Genomic DNA, 12,164 nt, shown 5'->3' on the forward strand with positions numbered 1-12,164 from the left:
TGTACTATGCAACCTTTTCCATAGATTCATTCTGTAGTCACAGCACCTATCAATCTGCCCTCAGTCTTTATTCAACACTGCACCCATGGTTGATAAACCGCTAAACGTTGTATTTCTTAACTCCAGCAAATGCAGTGTCATACAACATGGAAACAGGCCCTTCGGCCCATCTTGCCCACGCTGACCAACATGTCCCATCTACACTTCTGCAGGTGCTCAAACATGACCAACATGTCCCATCCCACCTACCTGTGTTTGGCCCATGTCCATGACCCTGTCCAAATATTTTTTAAATGTTGTGATAGTACCTGCCTCAACTACCCCCTCTGGCAGCTGTACCTACCACCCTTTGTGTAAAAACATTGCCCCTCAGCGTCCTAATAAATTATTCCCCCTTTTACTTTACCTTCCCAGTACTTTCTGCCCCAGCTACTTCTGGATTGAAATTACCATCATACATTTTAGTTTCAGATCAATCAAAGCTTCCTTTTTGTTTTAAATCACAGATGTTGGTAATGTTTCTGGCGTTTGTCATTTATAACTTGACGACCTCTCAATTGTTTCTTTACACGTCCCACTATAATTTCCCCCTACCATGGCACAATCATTCCTTGTGTCAGTGAAATCACATCACTTTTCCATCTCATAAGATAACTTCAATTTTTTTTCTTTCCTCTAGTGCTCCATTCCTACTTGTGCATTAATTAAAATACGCTATATAGGCTACCCTCAACTTACAGAGGGGTTAGGTTCTTAAAGAACCCTTTGTTAAGTGAAAATTCATAGAGCAGGAAGTGTTGCAAATCCTTAATGTTTGCAGGGGATAACAGCTGTTGTGGATGGGGAGGTAAAAAAAAGAGTCAATCTCCTCCCTGTAATAATGCAGTAAATCAAAAACAATCTGCACTTGCTTCAACAAGCTGAAACATGCCAGATAAAACTTACACATCATTCAACCAACAGCCAATATTGCCAGATGGAACAGCCCAGGTTCTCGAGAGAATTTTTTCCATTTCCAATAGCTTGTTTATTACAGATGCTCCCATTAACCCAATCAAACAGACTGTTAAATGTTACTTGTTTTCACAGTGCTGTGTTGAAAGACATCTTCCAAATGTGTTGCCTACCCTCGTTGGAGTGAATGACACCTTTATGAAATGACAAATTAAATAATGTCCTTTGTTATAGCGAAGAGAGATTTATCATGAGAGATATTGATCATGACAGAGAGATCAAATCTGTGTGTGAGGGGGGTGAGAGATAGAGAGAGAATGGAGAAAGAGAGAGTGAGGGAGGGAGATAAATAGAAACAGAGATGAGTTATTCATCTTTAAAATTATTAAGGCATCACTCAGGTAAATGTTTCAAATTTGTGACCAAGAAGAAAAAATAAATATTCTATGACCTATGTTCCACAACAAGGAGGGCATGGAAATTCATTGATGCAGACACAATTATTCAATTTGATTTTGGATCCTTCAGATAATGAAGATGTCTGTATCTGCATGCAACATTACCTTGATGGGTTCACCAGGCCATTCAGCCCATCAAGTCTACAACACCATTCGATCATGGCTGATCTTTCTTTCCCTCTCAACCCTATTCTACTGACTTCTCCCTATAACCCCTGATACCCTTACTAATCAAGAATCTGTCAATCTCTACCTTAAAAATATCCATTGACTGCCTCCGCAGCCGTCTGTGGCACACAAGACATCACAATGAACCTTCATGAACCCAACTAAATCATGCAGAGCTATTGGAATTCACAAAAGAATTCTCATTATTTTACTTTGCAAGTTTAACTGTAACAGTGCTATCGGAAACTACTAAACAGCCCATTACTGCGGAAAATAACAGGTGCTGATACATCAAAGGTGCAGATATTGAGTGCTTTAAGACAGCATTTTAAAAATACAAATTCACCAGGCCAAGTCAGAAAGTTAGACATGCACTACTTTTATTTTGGCGACATAACACAATTTGAGAAGGAGAAGGTTAAATCGGAAGTGTCAGTGTTGCAGTTGACCAAAGGGGACTAGGAAGGCATGAGAGAGGAGCTGGCCAAAGTAGACTGGAAAGGGATCCTAGCAGTATGGACGGTGGAACAGCAATGGCAGGAATTTCTGGGCATAATCCGGAAGACGCAGGATCATTTCATTCCAAAAAGGAAGAAAGATTCTAAGGGGAGTAGGAGGCAACCGTGGCTGACAAGGGAAGTTAGGGATGGAATAAAACTAAAAGAAAAGATGTATAACACAGCAAAGGGTAGCCGGAAGCCAGAGGATTGGGAAACTTTCATAGGACAACAGAAGGTAACAAAACGGGCAATACGGGTTGAAAAGATGAAGTACGAGGGGAAGCTGGCCAAGAATATAAAGAAGGACGGTAAAAGCTTCTTTAGATATGTTAAGAGAAAAAGAGTAGCAAAATCAAATGTGGGTCCCTTGAAGGCAGACACGGGTGAAATTATTATGGGTAACAAGGAAATGGCAGAAGAGTTGAACAGGTACTTCGGATCTGTCTTCACTAAGGAAGACACAAACAATCTCCCAGATGTACAGGAGGACAGAGGATCTAGGGGGGTAGAGGAACTGAAATAAATTTTCATTAGGTGAGAAATAGTATTGGGTAGACTAATGGGACTGAAGGATGATAAATCCCCTGGGCCTGATGGTCTGCATCCCAAGGTCCTCAGGGAGGTGGCTCTAGAAATAGTGGACGCATTGGTGATCATTTTCCAATGTTCAATAGATTCGGGATCAGTTCCTGTGGATTGGAGAATAGTTAATGTTATCCCACTTTTCAAGAAAGGAGCGAGAGAGAAAACGGGGAATTACAGACCAGTTAGCCTGAGTTCGGTGGTGGGAAAGATGCTGGAGTCAATTATTAAAGAGGTAATAACGGTGCATTTGGATAGCAGTAAAAGGATAAGTCCAAGTCAGCATGGATTTATGAAAGGGAAATCATGCTTGACTAATCTTCTGGAATTTTTTGAGGACGTGACAAGTAAAATGGATGAAGGGGAGCCAGAGGATGTAGTGTATCTAGACTTTCAGAAAGCCTTTGAAAAGGCTCCGCACGGGAGATTGATGACTAAAATGAGAGCACATGGCATTGGGGGTAGGGTGTTGACATGGATAGAAAATTGGTTGGCAGACAGGAAGCAAAGAGTAGGAGTAAACGGGTCCCTGTCAGAATGGCAGGTAGTGGCGAGTGGAGTGCCGCAAGGCTCGGTGTTGGGGCCACAACTGTTTACCATATATATTAATGATTTGGAAGAGGGAATTAGAAGCAACACTAGCAAGTTTGCGGATGACACAAAGCTGGGTGGCAGTGTAAATTGTGAAGAGGATGTTAGGAGGTGGCAGGGTGACCTGGACAGGTTGAGTGAGTGGGCAGATGCGTGGCAGATGCAGTATAATATGGATAAATGTGAGGTTATACACTTTGGCGGCAGAAACAAGGAGGCAGATTATTATCTCAATGGAGTTAGGTTAGGTAAGGAGGAGGTCCAGTGAGACCTGGGTGTCCTTGTACACCAGTCACTGAAAGTTGGCGTGCAGGTACAGCAGGCAGTGAAGAAAGCTAATGGAATGTTGGCCTTCATAACAAGAGGATTTCAGTATAGGAGTAAAGAGGTTCTTCTTCAGTTGTATAGGGCCCTGGTAAGACCACATCTGGAGTATTGTGTACAGTTTTAATCTCCTAATTTGAGGAAGGACATCCTTGTAATCGAGGCAGTGCAGCATAGGTTCACGAGATTGATCCCTGGGATGGTGGGACTGACATGAGGAAAGATTGAAAAGACTAGGCTTGTATTCACTGGAGTTTAGAAGGATGAGAGGGGATATAGAAACATAAAATTATAAAAGGACTGGACAAGCTAGATGCAGGAAAAATGTTCCCAATGTTGGGCGAGTCCAGGACCAGGGGCCACAGTCTTAGAATAAAGAGAGGCCATTTAAAACTGAGGCGAGAAAAATCTTTTTCAACCAGAGTTGTGAATTTGTGGAATCCTCTGCCACAGAGGGCAGTGGAAGCCAAATCACTGGATTTAAGAGAGTTAGATAGAGCTCTAGAAGCTAGTGGAATCAAGGGATATGGGGAGAAGGCAGGCACGGGGTATTGATTGGGGACAATCAGCCATGATCACAATGAATGACGGTGCTGGCTCGTAGGGCCGAATGACCTCCTCCGGCACCTATTTTCTATGTTTCTATGATCATATGAAAACATTTAATTCTTTTCATAATAGATTGAAAGGCAGTCACCTCCAGGACAAACGTCAATAAATAAGTGTCCGGTCCCTCAGACTAATGCTGCAAAATTTCACATAGGTCACAGAGAGGCACAAGAAAACCTATGAATCGTATGTAATCAACTTATAGAACAGGAGTTGCTACACATAATAGACACATGCAACTGCAGATGCCAGTTTACATAAAAGGACGCAAAATGCTGGAGTAACAAAGCGGGTCAGGCAGCATCTCTTGAGAACATAGATAGGTGACGTTTCGGGTCAGGACCCTTCTTGTGTCCTGACCCAAAACATCACCAATCCACGTTCTCCAGAGATGCCGCTTGACCCGCTGAGTTACTCCAGTACTTGGGTATAACCACATACAGGTTTATTATACTAACTATAAATAAGAAGAATTGAAACAGAGTATATACAACGTGATGGAAGAGTTGCTTTCCACTCGTGTACTTGCCTTTCTCCCTTCCCTTTCGTAATGTTTACGAGTTTCTCAACTCCTCCAGCATCAGCTAATGCTTTGGCGTTCTCCATATTCTTTATAGTCACCTCATGTAAAGCACAACATACAGCAGCAACGGTGTCGTCAGAAAGCATGATTAGTGTTGGGCCCCCTGGAAGGCGATGCACAAGATCCCGCATTGCATATTTGCCTGGAGGAAAAGAAAAGTTAACATAAAATTATTAAACTATATTAATTAATTTCCTCATGTGTCAGTGGTCCTTTCAGTTGTATGATTCTCATGAAAATGAAAATCATACAACTGAACCAACCCGAAACGTCACTCATCCTTTTTCTCCAGAGATGCTGCCTGACCTGCTATATCACTCCAGCACTTTGCTATCTTTGGTATAAACCAGCATATGCAGTTCTTTGTTTCTACACTATGTTCAGAGAGTGACAATATCACGACAGGCATAGATCGGTTAAACGCACGTTCCCTTGAGTCTAAATGAGTCTCTTGCCTAGAGTAGGGGAAACGACAACCAGAGGACAGGTTTAAAGTGAGTGGGGAAAGATTTGATAGGAACCTGAAGGGTAACTTTTTCACACAAAGTGCGATGGGTGTATGGAACAAGCTGCCAGAGGAGGTAGTTGAGGCAGGCACTATCACAACTTTTAAGAAACATTTAGACAAGTACATGGATAGGAGGTTTAGAGGGATATGGGCCAAACTCAAGCAGATGGCACTAGTGTAGATGGGACATGTTGGTCGCTGTTGGCAAGTTGGGCCGAAGGGCTAGTTTCCACGCTGTATGACTATGACTCTAATGACACGTAAAGGATATAGAATCCTAAAGATGCTTAAATAGATTCAGAGATTACAAGACCAGTTTTGTTGAAGCTATATGCAACAGCAGTTTGACTAAAACTGAGGTACTGAATCCTGTTCTTATCAAATTTAGGAAAGATGCGAATCCCCTAGAAAACTCAAGAGTGAAAATATTAAAATACTTGAGTGGATGAGTGATTTCACCTGAGGTTATAATGGAGAAAGTAGTGTGGTTCTCCTTGGAGGAAGATGATTTGATGATGTTTAAGATTATGACCGATTCAGAGAGGGTAAACAGAGGGAACTATTCCCATGAGCAGATGGTTAAAAGACCAAGGAGCACAGATTTAAAAGTGGGAGTGATGGTTTTTATTTTTCAAAAAAATACAATCGTTATGATCTGGAACTCACTGCCTGTAGCTGTGGTGGAAACAGAATAAATTAGGACTTTCAGAGAAAGACAAAGTGCTGGAGTAACTCAGCGGGGCAGGCAGCAACCCTGGCGAACATGGATAGGTGACGTTTAAGGACGAGACCCTTCTTCAAAATAGGACTCAAGATTTGTTTTCCTTCAAAATGGAACTTGAAAATAATTTCCAGGGCTTGGAGAAAAAGTAGGAGAATGGGACTGATAGGATTGTTTTATTTGTTTCTGACATGATGGATATTAACATTTCTATGATTCTACAATTTACATGAAAAATTGACTATTCTACTTAAATTTAGATTTTTCTTATTGTTTAAGATGTCTGAGGTACAAGTCAGATGTGTGGTTAGTTCTTAAAGAAAGTGTTAGTTAGCTGGCCATTCTGTAGAGAAACACAGGCTACTTGTAGTTTACCACAATAGGACAGTGCAGCTGCAGCTGATGTCTCATTCCATGCATAGCTTCATTATCGTGTCAAGGGCAGTTCCATAACTAACTGGATCAAGAGGCCGGATACATGAGTGTGGGTGGGGCAAGATTGTAGACAATTAAGGTACGAGAGCACAAGGCTCGGAGAGAAGAATACACAAAGGAGGGGAGAAAGAGAGGGAGAAGAACATACAGAAAAATAAAAGTAAATTTACTTTTTTTAAGCTCTTCAATATATCAATGGGACTAATGAAAAAAATCATATTCCACCTTAGTAAAATTAAATTTACCGAGTCACAGGCTGCCTGATAGTAACTGTCAATCCTGTATAACTAGTAGGTAAGTAACCCAACTTCATGTTGTTATATAAAATGTGAATGTTAAACTTATTGCAATCAATGGAGAAGTAGAATAACTAATGGCAACTACTGGATTTGCAAGTTGTGACAGTGCTGACACTCTCACCATTATCATGAACAAAAGATCTAAGGGGACACCTTTTTGATTTCCGCAATAATATTTATTACACACCTATAAGTTCTTTGTTTCGTACATCAAGGGCCATGTTCCTCAAGGCAGTAGCAACAGAGCAAACAACACGATCGTTGTCCATTCTTAGTAATTCAACAAGGATTGGTAGACCTTTCTCTTTTCTGACTGCAGCTCGTATATACGCTGCCCACTATTAACAGAAAGGAAAAATAAAACAGTTAAAGGATGGTCCTTTATAGTCTTCGATGGTTCTGAAATCAATCAATTCACATGTGTGAATCTCAACCTTCTAATGCTATATAATTTCCAACAACTAGTTACATCATTAGCTACTTTAGATGATGTATCAGTTTCCAGTTTCCAATCAGCTTTCTAACCCAATGTTATGATATGTTCTATGCCACCTAATACAGGGAGAATGGGAGGAGAAACTCTTGTCGTTCCATTGTCACATGACACAGAATTAATATACAAAAGTTATTTTTCCATTTTCATGAGCATTTTAGTCATAGGAGCTCAGACAATAGCCAGAAAGAAGGAATGGTGCAAGACATTGAGCAGAAGAGTCAAGAGTTTTAATTGTCATATGTACCAAAAACAGAACAATGAAATCCCTACTTGCAGCAGCACAACTGGTTTGTAAACATAGTATTCGTAGATAACACAAGGAACAAAAAAAGCTCAATAAATGACAAACAAACCATTATATAATAGCAATGTCCTGCGTCAATATTCTGCAAGCAGCACATAACAGAAAAGATTCAAGATAGCTTTATTTGTCATCCAAATTGGACGAAATTCAGTCACCCACAGTCCAACAACAAAAGCACTAAATAGGCATTAAAATTACACAACCCCAAAAACACACAAAAAAAGAAACATCCATCACAGTGAGTCTCCTCCAGTCCTCTCCTCACTGTGATGGAAGGCCACAATATCTTTCCCTTCTCCTGCCGTCTTCTCCCGCAGTCAGGTTGTTGTGGTTGCAGGCCCGAGGTTGCAGGCCTGTTGTGGTTGCAGGTAGCGGCCCGAGCCTAAGGCGAGTCGCAGCCGCTCCCGCAGCCTCCGAAGACGGCCGGCTCCGCCGATGATAAGTCCGATCCGGGGCGGGCGAACATGCTGCCGCTGTTGCTGCACGTCGGGGCGATCGTGGCTCCCGACATTAAAGCCCCCGCCCAGCAGAGAAATATCCCGCGGCATATTTTAGGCCGCGCCGGACGGTGAAATGTCCGCGACCCAAGCCCCACGACCCGGGGCGGGCGAACACGCTGCCGCTGCCGGAACTCCCGATGTCGGCATCCACGCGGCCCGAGCCTAAGGCGAGTCGCAGCCTCCGAGGACGGCCAGCTCCGCTGATGGTAAGTCCGGTCCGCGGGCTCTGCGAACCGGAGCCCTGGAGGCCGCCAGCTCCAGGAGTTGGGCCGATGGTAGGCCGCAGCAGGAACGGAGACACGGCCCAGAAAACAAAGGTCGGGTCTCCGTTCGGAAGGGACACATATTTACAATTTTACAGTTGCCCCCCTCCCCCCCACATACACACATAGTACACAAACACAAAAACACGACATCACAACTACAATTAAGACACAAAAACAACAAAAAGACAAATGGACCGCAGGTAAGCCGCAGCTGCTAGGGCAGCGCCGCCATTTTGGAAGGTAAAACAAGAGTTTTCATACATAACACCGTCTGAAATCTTTGATCATCATTAAAAAGAGCGGCACGGTGGCGCAGCGGTAGAGTTGCTGCCTTACAGTGAATGCAGCGCCGGAGATTCAGGTTCGATCCTGACTACGGGTGCTGTACTGTATGGAGTTTGTACGTTCTCCCCGTGACCTGCGTGGGTTTTCTCCGAGATCTTTGGTTTCCTCCACACTCCAAAGACGTACAGGTTTGTAGGTTAATTGGCTGGGTAAATGTAAAAATTGTCCCTAGTGGGTGTAGGATAGTGTTAATGTGCGGGGATCGCTGGGCGGCACGGACTTGGTGGGCCGAAAAGGCCTGTTTCCGGCTGTATATATATGATATGATATGATAAATGTAAAAATTGTCCCTAGTGGGTGTAGGATAATGTTAATGTGCGGGGATTGCTGGGCGGCGCGGAGCCGGTGGGCCGAAGGGCCTGTTTCTGCGCTGTATCTCTAAATCTAAATCTAAAAATATATATCTTACTTTATCCTCAATATATAGTAGCTCCTCAATAGAGTACTGTGCAACAATGCTACACAAACGGGGCAAGTTTAATTTCCCCAATGTCGTGTAGGGTTTACAAACCAGAGAAAAAGGACAGAGATACACAATTCAAGTGCTTGTCTTCACAGACAGCAAAAATCACTCATAATAATAATAATAATATTCATTTATTGTCATTGCAACGAGTACAACGAAATTAAAAATAGCCAATCCTGACGGTGCGTAAAAACATATATGCAATAAATGCAAAAACAAATAAATACAATTATCATCATCATCATCATCATATATACAGCCGGAAATAGGCCTTTTCGGCCCTCCAAGTCCGTGCCGCCCAGTGATCCCCGTACATTAACACTATCCTACACCCACTAGGGACATTTTTTACATTTACCCAGCCAATTAACCTACATACCTGTACGTCTTTGGAGTGTGGGAGGAAACCGAAGATCTCGGAGAAAACCCACGCAGGTCACGGGGAGAACGTACAAACTCCTTACAGTGCAGCACCCGTAGTCAGGATCGAACCTGAGTCTCCGGCGCTGCATTCGCTGTAAAGCAGCAACTCTACCGCTGCGCTACCATGCCGCCTTATATTATATTAATTATATTAAGTACAAAAGATTTTTTAACAGTGTTGCCTAGTGCAGAAGGTAGTGTTCAGTTCTCGTATGGCCCTGGGGTAAAAACTGTTCTTAAGTCTGTTTGTTCGGGATTTGATCGACCTGAAACGTCGACCAGAGGGCAGATGAACAAACAGACGGTGGCCGGGGTGGGATGGATCTTTTATTATTTTGCCTGCTCTACTGAGGCAGCGTAGGCTGAACAGGTGCTCCAGGGAGGGCAGTGAGCAGCCGATGATCTTCTGGGCCGTCGTGATGACCCTCTGAAGGGCCTTCCTGTCCTTTTCTGAGCAGCTGGCATACCATGTGGTTATACAGTCTCGATGGAGCAGCGATAGAAGGACATCATGAGCTTCTCCTGCAGGTTGGTTTTCCTGAGGATCCTCAGGAAGTGGAGTCTCTGCTGTGCCTTCTTTACTGTGGTGATGGTGTTGGTAGACCAGGTAAGATCCTCTGCGATGTGCGTACCCAGGAACCTGAAAGCGGGTACCCTTTCCACACAGACCCCATTGATGTAGAGTGGGTCGTATTCTACACTGGTTTTCCAGAAGTCAATTATAAGTTCCTTTGTTTTGGAGGAGTTCAGGACCAGATTGTTCACTGAACACCATGCTGCCAGCCTTTGGATTTCATCCCTGTAGGCTGTCTCATCTCCTCCTGAGATGAGTCCAACCACAGTCGTGTCATCCGCGAACTTGATGATGGTGTTGGTGGGATGGGAGGGGGCGCAGTCGTGAGTGTAGAGGGAGTAAAGGATGGGGCTCAACACACAGCCCTGTGGTGAGCCGGTGCTCAGTGTAATGGTGGAGGAGAGGTGAGGGCCTATTTTGACGGTCTGGGGGCGGTTGGTCAGGAAGTCCTTGATCCATTGGCAGATGGTTTGGGAAAATCCAAGGTCAGAAAGTTTGGTGACCAGTCTGCTCGGGATGACCGTGTTAAAGGCAGAGCTGAAGTCGAGGAAGAGCATCCTCACATAGCTCCCCTGGTGTTCAAGGTGGGTCAGTGCAGTGTGAAGAGCAGTGTCGATGGCATCCCCTGTAGACCTATTTGCTCTGTAGGCAAACTGGTATGTTTGCAGAAAGGAAGCACTGTTTATAACTCTCCACATAGTCTTTCTGGCCTTTGCATTCAACCTACACTGCATTTAGGGAGATTAGTCAAAAATAACATTTGCTGGCAGTGCCACTCTCCTGCTTAACAACAGGTTGAGCAGCAAGGACATCGGACACTTGAATAACCTTCAACAACATTAATGATGGATGTGTGTTTGTTTAACAAGACCCTTCATAACATGTTCAATTTAAATCACTGCACACGCCCCTGCAACAAAGATTGTGCACGACAGTTTTTGTTGGGGCTTAGTCTTATGTAACGTAGTCTGAAGCAAAGCTGTGCCATCTGCTGGCAATATCCACATGGGGCTGGTGCAGTGAGAGAATCAGCAAGGTGCAGCTCCTAGCCTGGATTTTATGTTGCCCATTGTGTCTATCATTTCTTAATCCTTTAACTCATGACCTTTGGCAAAGGATTCCAATTAAAAAGATGAGCCATTCAAAATCTTAATTAGAATTATGTTCCAAAACTGTGACATGAACTTTTACATTTCGTAAAGCTCTTAAATTTCATTTACTTTTTAAGGTCTACTCTTAACATTGTGTGTGTTCCCTCCACCTGTTTGAGATGCCATCTAGATTGTGCAGTCCATGACAAAGATCTCAACTGGAAATGTAAGTCTTATTAATGCCTTAACCATACAGTTAGATCTAACTGATGATAATAGACAAAATGCAGCTCTGCTTATCTTACAACTATATGTATAAATTATATTTTTATACAAGTACATAAAATGTCAATTTAAAATACATTGTTACTATATTAAGGCAAGTTAATGAAAATTCTAATTTATGATTGTATTTAGTTTGATTTGACACAACAGTGAATTTTTATATTTAGAACAAAGAACAGTACAGTGCAGGAACGAGCCTTTTGGCCCACATTTATTTAACTATAATGTTGCAAATGTAGACTATAAAGGAAAACTGTCCTCATTTTAATATACAGAATAGTATCATGCACCAGAATCAACGAGTCCTTCATTCGCACGCACACCATTCAGATTTTAAAAATATACTAGACCAACTAGAAGTTGGGCCCATTACTCGTAGAGGGGGAACAGGGAAGGGGAGAGGGTGGCGTCACTGAGTGAGCCCTGGACTCAAAGCCTCTCCTGTATTGGTGTAGCACCCTCAACCCCCCCCCACTCAATCCCCCTTATCCACCCTCCTCCCCCCACTGACCCACTCCATCCCCCCTACCCCACTTGTCCCTCCCCTGCCTCCACACCCATTCCCCCCTCCCCACCCCTATTCCCCCTTCCCCTGCTCCCCACCTCCCCCACCCCCACTCCTCCCCACCCCCACTCTCTCCTGCCCCCCACTGTTCCCTTCCCCCTCACCCCCACTGTCCCC

The 12,164-nt window shown here is 43.5% G+C and overlaps 1 protein-coding gene across 7 annotated transcripts in view; it reads right to left on the bottom strand.

Annotated features, from left to right (window-relative positions):
• The window catches only part of pkp4 (plakophilin 4), a 132,305-nt gene that overhangs the window by 7,913 nt on the left and 112,228 nt on the right, over nt 1–12,164 (bottom strand). For all 7 annotated transcript variants that reach the window (XM_078403852.1, XM_078403849.1, XM_078403846.1 and 4 more), the window contains exons 16-17: nt 6,920–7,070; nt 4,716–4,911 (exon numbers count right to left, since the gene is read on the bottom strand). In XM_078403852.1, coding sequence (XP_078259978.1) covers nt 4,716–4,911; nt 6,920–7,070 — 347 coding nt within the window. The remainder of the gene's footprint in view (nt 1–4,715; nt 4,912–6,919; nt 7,071–12,164) is intronic.

Source organism: Rhinoraja longicauda, chromosome 8, assembly GCF_053455715.1.
Source record: "Rhinoraja longicauda isolate Sanriku21f chromosome 8, sRhiLon1.1, whole genome shotgun sequence".
Classification (NCBI taxonomy): domain Eukaryota; kingdom Metazoa; phylum Chordata; class Chondrichthyes; order Rajiformes; family Arhynchobatidae; genus Rhinoraja; species Rhinoraja longicauda.